The 14,583-nt window shown below is 45.8% G+C and overlaps 1 protein-coding gene across 1 annotated transcript in view; it reads right to left on the bottom strand.

The window, feature by feature from the left end:
- Gnptab (N-acetylglucosamine-1-phosphate transferase subunits alpha and beta) overlaps window positions 1-14,583 on the bottom strand; it is an 85,794-nt gene that overhangs the window by 34,090 nt on the left and 37,121 nt on the right. Inside the window, exons 12-16 of the mRNA XM_089558880.1 lie at window positions 11,007-11,121; window positions 8,560-8,765; window positions 7,351-7,505; window positions 3,822-3,955; window positions 502-737 (exon numbers count right to left, since the gene is read on the bottom strand). Coding sequence (XP_089415006.1) covers window positions 502-737; window positions 3,822-3,955; window positions 7,351-7,505; window positions 8,560-8,765; window positions 11,007-11,121 — 846 coding nt within the window. The remainder of the gene's footprint in view (window positions 1-501; window positions 738-3,821; window positions 3,956-7,350; window positions 7,506-8,559; window positions 8,766-11,006; window positions 11,122-14,583) is intronic.

The raw sequence follows: 14,583 nt of genomic DNA, 5'->3' as shown, positions 1-14,583 counted from the left end.
CAAGGCCCCAAAAGTTTATGAGGACAATGAGAAAACATGCGAATCATAAAATGCCTATTTGAGAACTAATAGTAAAGCCTATCACATGGAGAAGAACCGGAGCAAGTACGTATAAGCTAGCTGCCTATTAACTCAATTGACATCGAATTTTTTTCTTGATAACGTGAACGGTTGTGATGTTGTGAAAGGTTGGAGGTTGTGAAAGGTTGCGAAAATGTGATGCTTGAGAACAACTGTATTGTTTAGGCATGACACTAGCGTACATCTCATGTTGCTACTTTTACACATTTTCAGCTCATAGTCATACCATGAATTTCAGCTTTGTGATTTTTTTAACTGCCTATTATACTGTGCACTGTAGTTTCAATACAAGTGTACCAGCAACTATGACACATTTCCCGTCCATTGTTTTCTTTCTGTTGTGTGCAGCTTCAAAAGTATGTAAGCTGCACCCAGCCCAACAACACACACCACAGGATGAACAGCCCCCAATGTGCCCACCTTCATCAAGGCGCCAAAGATGTTCTGCTTCTCCCAAGGCAGCCAGCCCTCCCTGAGGCCAAGGAGGGCCCGACGAGGCGGCCGTGATGCGGTTTCATTCATCACAGTGATATCCGTCGCCTTCCTTCGCCGAAAGACGAGTTCGATACCCTCGTCTCCCAACACGGTGGCATTGCCCATGTACTGCTCGATCAGCTGGGACTTGTGCTTGCGGAAGCCCTTGAGCGTCAGCAGGCCTGTTGATGCAGGGGAAGAAGTGTGCATTTCACAGGTTCATGGCAGGGAAGCTACGTACCTGCAGCCACTCTCGAACACTGCTTGGCTTGTACTCTCACTGCTCACCACTGCTGTACATTTTAGAATCGTGCACCCAAGTTCAGCTACTGTTTCGTGTAATGCAGGGTGACCGACTAGCAAGAATGAAAAAAATGTAAGCTCTAAGAAAAAAAGAAAAAAAATAGTTTTTGGGTTTCCATCAAAAACTTGAGCAGCGTGAGCTCCTACATGGTGCCAGTTAATGGCTGCAGAAAAATGCATGCAGAAATCTAAAATTCTGCAATTAGCTGTTCCGAAGAGTCATCTAGCATGATAGGTGTACCTAATTACATGGGATGACAGATGTCCTGTAACTGATTCTCTGAAATACCATACTTTCTTAATAAAACACGGTGCGGGGCTAGTTGGTGATGTAACTAGCAATTAGTGCCCGTCCTGTCATGTCTGTCTGTCTGTGCATTCATCTATAAATGTAGGGTTGTTCAAATTTCAAGAAACCATACTTTCTTTATGAAAATGGAGACAGTACACTTCGCATATGTAGGCACATTTGGCTTAGAGCAACAATTTAACAGGCGGAATACCCGTGTGATAATTTCTTACAAACAAGTGACCAGCATGGCTCACTGTTAGTGTATCAGGTTTTGGCTTCAGTCTGAACAAAGTCCACACTGTTAAATAACCATTCTGTACCAAAGTGCTAGTATAACAAATGAACCTGGATGGTCTGTGACACTCTCTTTGCATCAATTCACCAAGACTTCTGACAACACTTCGACCAGTTCATTCTTACAGAAAACAATAATCTCATTACTAACAGGCCTCGCAATGTGTGTAGTCCTTTTCTACTACAGTAGAATCTCAATGACACAATGACAGCTTACGTGTACCTTGGAATGATACGAATTTATAAGTTACCTAGGCAAAACGCACTCTTCACAATGTGCAGAATTTCAGGTGTTCTTTCCTGTGCCTCTACAGATCATACAAACATGAAAGTGAATGTGCAGAAACTGGCAGCAGCAACAACGAATCCAGTGCAAACCGAGAGGCCCTGCTTCGAAGGGCGCCATCATTTTGGAAACAATATTTTAGCATATACAAGGGCCACGCGTGCTAAACTCGGGAAATAGTGTACACAAGGCGAGCATACGGTAAGGCTCAATTTGAAATAGCATTTCGCACGTGTACAATACGAAGCAGGATTTTTTTTTAGTGTACGTTGTCATATGCACACCTTATACCAGCACTACATTCGACAACATCAGAACGTCACCTCTGCACTCATCGCAGCTTTGGCAGTGCTGCAAGGAACTACTGGGATGGACTACAAGTGCTTGAAGATGATGGAAAAGAAAGACTTCAACGGCGCCATACAAGAGTGTGCCATGCACTGTTGCACTTCAACCACAGTAAAATCTTGTCAATTTGGCCTTGAAGGGACCAGAAAAGAATATTAGAATTATCCAAAAGTTCGAACTATCCAATGGCCCTCAATAAACTGCCAGGAAACGTTTGCATCGAATTTTATGTAATGAATGCCTGGATGACGATTGCTTACACTTCAGATGAAAACCAAGCGATAACAGTGATTTTTTGTGGTTTCATCAAGCACTTTGCTTCGCACACACAGTCGGGAATGTCAAAGAATTGCTCCAAAAATCGCAAAAGCCTCTATGGCCATTTTCGCAGTGCGACGCTGTAGCAGTGGAGCCTTTTCACTAACCGCCCTGTTGCATTTTGAGGATGCTTCACCACATGGACTATGAACAGCTCGTTTCAGCATACTAGAAGAATGGAAGAAGCATGCAGATGCAAGCGAGGGACAGACATTACAACAGCATGACGCCATTCCAGAATAAGAAATGGTAGGATTGTAACGTATTTAAACCAAGTAGGTCGTGCGGAAACACTTGAGGCAATACTGCTCAAAGGCAACCACATGAAAAGACACAGCACGAGCAGCGCGCATTCATCGCCACCATGCGGTTGCTCGTGTGATTCCGTCTGGAGCAGGGATGGCGGAGTGTGCTGGCAATGCAAGGCAAGGACTCAGAGTTTCTCGGAGCAACAGGAGCGGGCAGACCGAGAGAGGGAACATGTGGAAAGAGGCAGCTCCGCGGCCAGTCTAAAGGTGGTGGTGCGAACCTCCCCTGCTCCTCAACTCAAGGATGGGATGGGATGGGGGGGGGGGGGGGGGGGGGGGTTGATGGAGCAGCTGCACAAAGCCTCCGCCACCAACGCTCCGTGAAAGGTTGAGGCTTCACACATAACTCGGCATTTTCGGCTTTGATGCACCAAGCAGCATCTGAAAGAGCGTCTGAAACAGCGTGAGCTGGCCGACGCGTGCGCCTGATGGCAGCTGCGAGATGGTGTGCAGTTAAGAAAAACGAAACCAAAACTATGAGGCTTAGCTAAATTTCGGCAACGGGGGACTTCCAATCATCGTCATGCCTGCCATAGCGTGCACACCTGAGGTGCGCAGGCACCACTGTTTCATGCAGTTCAGGTTCGGGGAGGTCAATTTGGATAATTGTCAGCTGCGTGGATTGTACCTTGACATGGTCCCCCGTCCGAATAAAGTGGTGCGAGCCCGCCCACGCCCGAATTAACAAGCATCCAAAGCAATAGACTTACATGGGCGTTTAGCGGGAATACGGCGGCAGTCTAAACTGAAATTTCCAAATTAACACGGGGTGAATTAAAAAGGTTTTACTGCACTAAAACTGTGTCCAATACAGCTCCCAGCTACAGTTGCCAAGGGTTGTCTGAGATGGCATCGTAATGGCATCTCTTTTTCAATCTCCCTCTCTTTTTTTCATTCTCACAGGCTCAGACCCCTTGCCCCCTTTATGTTACATATTCGCACAAATAAGGTACCTTTTACCGAGGCACGGCTAGTGCGTGAATCAGTGAAGGACCAAGACACTGCATCATGCGAGTACAGTCAGCTAGAGTAGCTGTGCAACAGAAAGGGCCTGTCATGGGAAAAAACAATCCTTGCATGAAAAAAGGAAGGGTGCCCACAATTCAGCCCCACCAACCTGAGGTGTAGAGAACCCTGGCGTCCACAATCTGCTGCACGAGTTCTCCAGGCAGCACGGAACGCCTCACATCAACATCCGCATACTGGTACAGCTCTTCTCCGTCTGGCAGCAGAGCAGGCAGTGGAGGGTGCCTGTGCAAACAATGCCAGCATTGCTTTAAACCTGTGGATACCTTTCAGGAAATGCTGTAGTCAATGTCAGCAATATCAGGGCCTAAGTAAAAGGTTCCTGTTGTTTTTAGCCTCAGCGGAACCACTCAAAGGGGCTGAGGAAACCCACTTGTCTCAGCTTACGTCCCTTACTACCTAACATGCGTGCAGATGGACCCCGCTCCTAAAAAAAACCTTAGGTGGTGCCCTGTGGATCATTTGAATGTGTAAGCATGTGGTGGTTAACTTCGTTTCGTTATACCCGAGGTAACACAGGAAAGTTCGTGAAATCTGATGTTAACTCATGAAAGTTTGTCATATCCAAGTTTAACTCATGAAAGTTCGCTACATGATCCGAGGTGGCATACTTAGGTTCGTTACATTCGATGTCAACATATGAAAGTTCATTACACAGTAGAACCCCGCTGTTACGTTCCCGGCTGCCATGTTTTCGTGAGCCAGTCCCGTCCGAGCTCCCATAGAAACCTATGCAATACAGACTTGGCTGTTAACTCACAATTATGACAGCTTGCCAACATGCTAGGTCGCGAATGTCACTTTGCGATAGTGGGTCACTCCATGCCAGCATTTTCACAGCCGACATTTAGCGCGCGTAGAACAGCGATGGGGCCAAAGCGGAACTTTAAACTCCATCGGCGTTTAGATGTCACCGTGTTCGATGGTGTACGGCGTGTTACACCCATGCCAGCTAGCGGGGGAGTTAATCTTGTCGCAGCTGTTGGCGTAGCTCCATTGCTACTGTGGCATGGGTGCAAACAACAGAAGGCGCGAAAAGCAAACTATGCCGCTGCAACTGCCACGTGGGCAGCGCTGCACGAGATGCAGTCATGCAGGTTGGCCCCAAGCCATGTTTCTGTCAACTACATTTTCTCTGTCACCTGAAGTGTAAAAATGCCATTTCTAGGTTCTGATAGAGAAGAACTGAGTAGCATTAAAGCAGCTGCCGTAGAAATAGTGCAGAAGCATGCACGCGTGGCCAAAATTCGCGTGCTCGGTGCAAGAACTACAATGCAGGTATCGGCACGACAGGCCAACCTCGCAAGTACACGCGTGATGATGAAATAGGAGAAACTACAGATCTCTGAGGCTGACAAAGGTGCATGAAGGTTACGTGCTTGATCGATACTGAAGTACATAAGTTTTGTTTTGAAACCACTAGTGCACTTTTATCACGCCAGGAAGACGAAAAAAAAGACAACCTGAATGTTGGCAGTCAAAGAAAACCTGCAATTAGTGGCGCAACAGGCAGTCAGCTGAGTTTCGATATGTTTTGGGGTGCTTCATAGCTATGCGTTGTGTGTGCCCACATGGTTTCATTACGTGCCTCAATTTACAAAGGAGGAGCAGCAGGGGATCTCCAAGTGCCTCTCTAAGTGCTCCCTGGAAGAAGTTCGCACAATGCCATGCAACTGTAACAAGGAAGAAGAGCTGTGTATAGCCATGTGCCTCCAGGTTAGCAAATGCACCGCTCGGCATGTTCGCATCATCAATGTACCAAGATGCTAGGCTGCATAAAACAGCCCTACGAGGACTATTTTTACAGAATTTAAATATGCCCGCATGCACCAGTCAATACACATCAATCATGACGGTGACTCCTCGCCACTCGGACTTTCTTGCCAGACACACTGCCTCAGCACTCAAAAGCATCGCATGCTGTGTGGGGTTGAGGTAGCTTAACGCAGGCAGCATTTCTTTGCGAGAACTTTGTTGTTGGAATTGGGATCCATTGTAACGTTAGTGCAAATGTAAATGGCGTGATGACAGCTGACAGAGGCCTTCAACGTCCGGACAGCAGCAGTTTCCATTTCGGCTGCTGCTAGGCAGGAGCGCAGCGCTCGCTGCCAGCAATCATCACGGAGTCCCCATTTCCGTTTCCACCACTTTTGTCACTCTTCTCCTATTTCATCATCAGAGAGTCCCGAGTTTAAATCGGAGCAGCGGGAAGTTTTTCAACTTCAAATCCAAATCTCTTAGCAATAAATGCACCTTTCCATGCTGGTTAAGCGGCAACAAAGCCATGAAATGCCGAACTATCAGATTTTACTAACAACAAAAAATTGACAGCGCTATCCTCAGTGTCCCTTTAAAGGATGTAGCTTCACGAATATCCTCCAGCAAGAATTTTTCAAATTCGTTTTGTAGAGGCTGAGTTACTGGTAGACAAAATTTGAATTTCAGCATCTTCGCACCTTTCCCTTGCCTGTCGCCATTTTTTGTATGCTCAAAGACCGGCACTCCTCTGCTCGGCAAGAATTCCTCTCAGGAGGAGGTCTGAAACAATCTAACCAATGGCGACCTCTTAACAGAGATACGCAGGAGTGTGAAACGGAGAAAAGCGCGAGTATGACAATGTCGCCGGAAAGGGCTCTACAAGTTTCAGGTAAGATTTTGAGTTCTCTGCTGTATGCAAAAGTGTATTATTTGGCTCAGCTCTTCATGACAGCATAATGTAAAGATTAAGAGAGTTTAGAGCCCCTAAAAACCTCCTTTTCCAACATTCAATTTAACTTTAGGGGGTCTGTCACCAAGGAACTCACAAGTTTAAATATGGAAGCAATTGTCTTGGTGCCAATTGTCTTTTGTCACCACAAAATACTTTTACATGGCAATAGCCAAGCACTACCTAAGGTAGCATGGATCCCACTACTATACAAGTCGGATGCAAGCTTTCTTTTGTCACCTTATTATCTACTTATTATCCTATTATCCTTATTATCTACTACAAAACTTAATACCAAGGCCCCGTTCGCGTACAACATATGGCGATCAAAAACTAAGTTATTTGATTCCGGATTTCCTCAATGCGCATCCTGAATTAGCTGAGATACTGTTTACTGCCACCAAGGTGCAACGACTGAGAAGAACACTTAGAGACTTTTTCTTAAATGAAAACTAAAGACCATGCTGTGCTGATAACTTCGTTCGCCTTCACTCCGGATCTTTACCTTCACTGTGATGATTGAAGACGTACGCACATAGATCACTGTTTTTCATAACACCACACTACTGATCCAACTTATTGTTTTTATGTACCTGTATTTTTTTTTGTGTTTTTCATGCCCTTTCATATCATGCAGTATTGATGTTTCTTTTGCTTTGTAATTATTGTGCTTATGTTATGTTGTTTCCACCGCAGCCAAGGGGGGCGCGGCCCCGTCAGGCATGTCTATTGCCTTTTGTCGCGTCCCCTAAGGCATTTCTGTAACGGAATGTCTTGAAGAAAGAAAGAAAAAAAGAAAGAAAGAAAGAAAGAAAGAAACTGCAGCTTTGCTTCCATACGACAAGGTCTGGCAATTCCAGCCAACGAACAAAAACCTAATGATATCCATTCGCTTCAACATCTTAAAACGCACCTCAGGTCGTCCGCATATCCTGTGAAGTTCACAGTTTCCTCCGTAACAAGTGCCAGAGGTGGTGGCACTGACGTCACTTCTGGTAGTCGTGGCTCCCCAGAGGTGGTCAGCTCTTTGGTCGGAATGTCCACACCAGACGTCAGGGCAAGCTTGAACTGCAAGTGTGAAGATGAGAGAGAAACAAAGAGAGCAATGTGTTTCAGTGCGTACAAAGTCACTCGTATCCAATATGCAGTTACTGAGAAGTGAAACCATGTCCAGACACTTGGTACTTTTGTGCTGTAACACATGGCCGTTACAGGCTTAGATATACCAAAACAGGCATCATAAGCACTTTCAAACTAAATGTAAACAACTTGCCAACCACCAAATTGTGCTTTTGATTTAAAAGGACACACGAGAGACACAAGTAAAGAAAAAAATAAATAAATAAACAAGAGTTTGGCCATCATCATCATCATCTGCTTGACTACGCCCACTGCAGGGCAAAGGCCTCACCCATGTCTCTCCAATTAACCCTGTCCTTTGCTAGTTGCCGCCACCGTATCCCCGCAAACTTCTTAATCTCATCCGCCCACCTAACTTTCTGCCGTCCCCTGCTACGTTTGCTTTCTCTTGGAATCCACTCCGTTACCCTTAAGGACCAGCGGTTATCTTGCCTTCGCATTGCATGCCCTGCCCAAGCCCACTTCTTCCTCTTGATTTCGACTAGGATGTCATTAACCCGCGTTTGTTCCCTCACACACTCCGCCCTCTTCCGATCTCTCAACGTTACACCTATCATTTTCCTTTCCATAGCTCGCTGCATTGTCCTTAACTTAAGCTGAACCCTCTTTGTTAGCCTCCACGTTTCTGCCCCATAGGTGAGTACCGGTAAGATACACCTGTTGTATACTTTTCTCTTCAGGGATATTGGTAAGCTACCATTCATGATCTGAGATAGCCTGCCATAATGCGCTCCACCCCATTCTTATTCTTCTAGTTATTTCCTTCTCATGATCCGGATCTGCGGTCACTACCTGCCCCAAGTAGACATATTCCCTTACTACTTCCAGCACCTCGCCACCAATTTCGAACTGCTGTTCTATTGCTAGACTGTTCAATATTAGTTTGGTTCTCCCAAGGCATGCTTATTTTACAATATTGAAAGTTTCTAACGTCTCTACAGCTCTGCTATCCCTGCAGAGCCCAGCAAGGGAGGACTCCCACCTCGAAGGAGACCCCTCCGCGAATCCCCCTGAGGGTCATGTCCACCGTGGTGGCACTGCTGTTGGGGAAAAGCATGAGGGTGACCACTTTGCTGGGCAGGGAGATGGCCACCAGACGCACGGCCGGGTTCTCCTCGTAGTGGCCGTCCGTCAGCGTGTCATCGGGCCCCAGGAAACCGGACAGGTTGAAGTAGGCCAGGGGCTGCCCTGCATTGCACAGGACGGGAAGTGAGCCGGGAGCAAAGCTACAAAGTGCCACCCCCGCGACTCAGCTACAACACTGCCTCCTTTGATGACTTCCCTTCCAGTTCGTGTAAAATTCTTTCCAGAGTCTTCTGATGTGTCACATCTCCTCTGAGGAGTGTGTGGCAGTGAAGTTGTCTGCTAAAAGAGACTTAGTTGCAACCAGTGTCACACGATGGCGCTAGCATGCCGTGCTTGCAGTTGCAAAAACTAAAAGAGCATAACACCTAATTCTGGTGGCATGTTTTCTTCTCTATAATGATGCGGAATACATTACTATGCTGGGCAGGGAGATGGCCACCACTATGCACGAATGCACGAATCACCATGCAGTATTCGCCTGTGACTGCTAAATAATTTATAAGCAAATTTTTACATCACACTGTTTCAGTTTCGGTTTCAGCATCCAAACGACTGGTCACACGAGGCACACGAGGTCACACAAGGCATGAAAAAACTGCAGTTTCAGTCTCACGTGACCTATAAGCCCACTACGATGTCACAGTTGTCATTCGGCTATTGAAACTGAAACCGAAACAGCACGAGAAAGAAATACAATTATAAATTATTTAGCAGTCAGAGGAGAATACCACGTAGTGATCCATGCATTATAATGCCTTACCCATCATTACAAGCAAGAAAACGCGCGTCCAAAATGTTAGGCGTCTATACTCGTCTAACACAGGAGGGCAGCAGGTGCAGCATGGCATGGGGAGGAACCAATGGGATCCAAGAGCACAGGAATAAAGGTTTGTCATTGAAGGTAGCCACATATACTGATGCTACGTCACCACCAAACTCTGATGCGCTATTCTGGAGTCACTACTTTTCACAATAATTTTTTTTTTCACTCTTTGAAGGCCTAATAGTGTATGTCTTTTCGAGATTTTTCTTGAATGAGTAAGTTTAAAGCGAAAAATTACTTTCATCACCTGCCAATAACTGCTAAGGTCCACACTGACGGCAAGTTGCTTGTCGTCGATCTAGCCTTACAAAGCAGAATCTTGATGATACAATCCCAGCTGATACAGGTTTAGAAAAAATCCTGGCCAAAGTACACTGTGTGCAATGGGCAGAATTTTGGACTCTCCGAACGTCCTCCTGCACCACTACGGATGATACGAATGCAGCAGCCACAACTACACCTGTGAGCACTAGGTTATGCCTTCACACTGAAAACGGCGCAATCACCAGTCACACAGTATGTGGAGCTTGCGCGGCTTGTACACTGCCTTCGCCGTGATCAACAGTCGTGTGGTATGCACCACCAGTAGTAAGCGGTGAATAAATCCCACGAGCTGTAAAGAGATCTGCGTGAATACATTAAATTTCCTGTGCTTCTGCATATGGATTTCTTTGTTTTTGGACAATACACATTACAGATGATAAGAATATTTTCCGCACCTCCTTGAGATTCGTATCATCAGGGTTCTGTTGTAGTCAGATGAAAATGCAGTCACACAACACTGCTAGAATGAGAAACAGCTGCACTGCCTAATAGTTTACTGAAACTGTTAACTATCATGAGCAAAGAAATATAAAACAAAAACACAACCCACAAAATCTTACTTCACACGTTCTGCTTCTTTCATAGAACATAAATCGACTGGCATAGAGGAGCAGCTTAGAAACTGTGGTCGTCAGCTCCTTGTAGACTTCTGAAGTTATTTCTATAGCCTTTAAGCTCTCCCTTATGAAAGAGACTTTTCTGCTAGTGTAAACAAGAATCGACGCAGCCACTTCTGCCTATGCTCATCTGACAAGCGAATGAAACGACTCCTTCCATATTTCGAGGATGATTATTCTGGTAATACACTGTGACAATGTAGTGAAATAGCACGCATGTGAATGAATTCAATATTACAGCAAAATATTTCTTGAACTGTTCTGCTTGCGTGTCCACAAAACATGCCCAATCTATGGTCACAAATCCAGAGGTCATGGTCAGGTGGCCACTACCATATCGCCACACAGGATCCTCTGGAATGCACAATCACCCTCACTACTACTCAAGGGGTGCCTGACACATTCTAAGCTGAAAAACCACTGACCCAGAGAAGTTTTTCTATCCTGCTGGAAAGAGAACTGAGGGAAGCACACCTTCCCTTCAATGCTGCATTTCACCGTCAGATCACCATAGCCACAATTTCCAGGCTGGTCCCTAGCATGCAAATTACGGAAGTCAGGCCACAGGTTCAAGCTCACCTGCGGGAAGACTGTAATTTCGCTCATCCCACGAGAGGTCCATGGCGTACAGCTGGCCGTAGTTTGTAGTGCCACAATCGCCGGCATCAAAAGCACATGGCAGGACATTGCATGCCTTTGCAAAGAAGCGGCAGGATTATGTAAGAAAAGAAAAAAAAAAGGAGAAAACAAGTTTCACAATGCATGTGCAACAAAAAGCCAAAGTGCTCATCCCGTGCACCACACACCCGTGGTCCGCTATGAATCCCAGTCCTCATTCAACCCAGAAGAAAGAAAAGGAGAGACTCAAGACCAACTAAAACAACTCTATTGAACTGCATTACGGAAAACAGCCAGGCCAGTACAAAAATGGGACAGACACTAGGAAAAAGACAGTCACAAGCGCTGACTAACAACTGAAGATTTGGTTTGGTTTATTGGGGTTTAACATACCGAAGCAACTCAGGCTATGAGGGACACCGTGTACTGAAGGGCTCCAGAAATTTCGACCTCCTGGGGTCCTTTAACGTGCACTGACATTGCAGAGTACACGGGCCTCTGGAATTTCCATCGAAATTCAGCCGCCGCGGCCAGGATCGCACCCGCGTCTTTCGGGTCAGCAGCTGGGCGCCGTAACCACTGAGCCACCCAGCTGGTTACAACTGAAGATTTAGTGCAGTGCTTGCAATAAATACCGGAACAAACATTCACACAATAAAGAAGGACAAGCATATATCCTTTCCTCACTTCTTGTCGTCATTAGTTGATGGCTCTTGTCAGAGCCATAAATGGGGTGCTTACAGATGTTGTGCCTTTCTTTCGTATGACATAGGCCTTACATACAGCTCATACTTGTGCTAATGACTATATCTCCGCAGAATCTTGCGGCGACCAGGGTGTAGAGAGCAGTTACATTCCGACAAGCCATTACTATCCATGCGGGATACAGCAGCATCTTGGCTAAGCATTTGTCTGAATGTGAATGTCTGTTCCGGTATTATTGCGAGCACTGCGGTAAATCTTCAGTCGTTAGCCAGAGCTTGCTTGTCTCTTCTTGCTACCATAAAAATCGGAATATAGGTCGAACTTTTTTTCGAAAAACCAAGGCAAAAAGTCGACCCTCGTCTTATAGTATACCAGTCATTGGCGGAAAAAGTACAGAAGTCTTGCAACAATGGGCGTCTGAAGTCAACAGCCTCCATCACCATCGCTATCAGCAGCAGCGCGGTATGGTGACGTTGCGACACCGACAATTTGTGTTTCCGTTGTCACAAAGTGATTTTGATCTGTGGCTGGGTGTTGTCGGCGTAAAAATCTCTCCCTGCAGAGATGGTGCGCAGGTCTTGTAGAAAATGCAGCATAAGCAATGCACTAGACGGCACAGAGGATGATGCTCTATGGGATGTGGGCAGCGAGAAGCAATCATCATCCGCCTCGAGTTCGGATGACTCTGATGACTCGGAGTAATGCTTGCGCACTTCGTGCCCTTCTCTGTACTGTACACCCGGCCAATTCTTTAACAGTATCGCGCGACCATTGCGTCGCGTGTTTGTCAGTACCTTATCACAGCACAGAGCGGCGAAAGAAGCGAGAGCAAGTGCATGTGTACACATGTGCGTACCTCGTTTGTTTTGCCACTCAGTGCCATTAATAAGGCGCTGACAAGCGCGCGAGGCAATGGTCGCACGATACTGTTAAAGAATTGGCCGGGTGTACATACGAGCAGCCTCTGAATGAAAATAAACACTGTCACCATTGTGCAGCCGGCTGAGTCGCATTTGTTTCAAGGTAAGGGTGTCTTTTGGTACTTTTGCCGTTGAAAAAGATTTTTTTCATTTTTAGAATTGGTTAGTTGGGGGGGGGGGTTAACCTATATTCCGGTCCGACCTACATTCCGGTTTTTACGGTAGTCTCCGTCCCATTTATTCACAGCGTTTTGTTGGAACCTCCATTGAAATGCACCAACTTCACATGCTGGCACTTTTGACAGGAGTTGGTCAATGCTTTACAAAGATATCCGAACCAGAAGAGCTGGAAACCATATGCACCTGGAGATGTAGGGAGTAACACAGCCTTCAGTTTCCATTTGTCTCCCAAACAGAAAAGAAAGAAAGAACGAAAGAAAAGGAAGGAAATGCCAGCACCATCCTTGAGGAGGCTACGTGTCCCATGCAAGCCTCCTTTACCAACCGTTCGCGTTGTATGCTATGATGTTTGTCAAAAGTATGCTCACTTTGTGGGCACCAGTCGCCAAGCTTGAACTGAAAAACCACAACAAATGAAATGTTGTTTCTTTCTTTTTTTTTCTAAGAAAAACCACAAAAAGAATGTGACCGACTATCCTTATGCCCCGAAGCCTCTTCGGTAAAGAATTTGTTATATTGTGGTGGTGCTGAGGAGCTGTCCAAAGCCGCACTTTCCTTGGAATCTCATTCAAAGCAAGTTACAGCAATCTCCACAAGTCATGACACTTCTCTCAGCCAATCTCTCTTTCAGGCAGTTTCTTTTGCACAAAACTAGCACACACAAGTGTTACTAATGCGAAAGCAGCAGGCTCATCGACACGAAAAATTACCGTTGCCCATAAAGTGGTGGTGTTGCGAAACTTGTGACTGGTTGAAGCACTAACTAGCAATACTGAGTTCTATCCCTTCTAACAGCACCAACTACAAACAACATGGCCATCGCAATAGGAGAGGTGTATGGCATGCTGACATGATGCTGAAAACTTCAAGTGGCGCTCTACTAGCACTCTCTCTATGGACGACGTGCCAATGCGGCAAAACTCCTATACAAAATGAAATGAACCAATGAACTGACTAAAACGACGCCCCTATGTGACCCCCCTCACAGAGCTATGCACTGATATGTAACCAAGAATGGAACACTCTCTCCACAATGTGAAAAGAATGCTCCCGTGGAAGAAAGACCCCTCATGGAGATCATGCATGGGGAAAGATCCTGCATGGATGCGGAGTCTCCGATGCAAGGCTGCAAAAAAAGGCTTTGGCTTAAACTTAGCACCTTTCTCAGTGCACACGGCTCTCACATGATACAAAGACAAATATTAGAATTACACACTGTGGCTTGTTATTTAAGATGTCCAAACACGGCCACAGGCCTTTAAACAGCCACATTATTCTGAAGAAGAGCAAGCCATCAATGCACGAGCATGAAATCCTGATGTTAATGTCTCTGGCCCATACAATTTCTTGGTTGACATGCTCAAAATCATGTGTAAAAAAAAATGTACCCCAGAGGTACAGCATTTCGATCAGCTCTAATATCCCTGCACACCGCGATTTTCCAGTAAATATGTTCACAAGTTCATAAGGGGAGCAAATGCACATCCTTGCAGAGCTGATTACCGCCGTGCAGTATGTTCCATGCCATCCCTAAAAATTCGCCAAATTAGACCCACAGTTTCCAACTTCATGATTTTCCCTTGCAGAAGCTTGAAAACTCTGCCAATTTGGAAAAAGTGAGACAATCTTACTTCTTAAAATCCCCAGAAACTTCACAAAAATTCCCTTAAAGTCAAATCTGACCCCTCAAATTCCCTGAAAAAGTGAATATTCCCCAAATGGAACAACACTGC

Source organism: Amblyomma mixtum, chromosome 1, assembly GCF_055824585.1.
Source record: "Amblyomma mixtum isolate Tamu chromosome 1, ASM5582458v1, whole genome shotgun sequence".
In the NCBI taxonomy this organism is placed as follows: domain Eukaryota; kingdom Metazoa; phylum Arthropoda; class Arachnida; order Ixodida; family Ixodidae; genus Amblyomma; species Amblyomma mixtum.
Note: the sequence above shows the minus strand (reverse complement) of the source record. Positions and strands in the feature narration are given on the sequence as shown.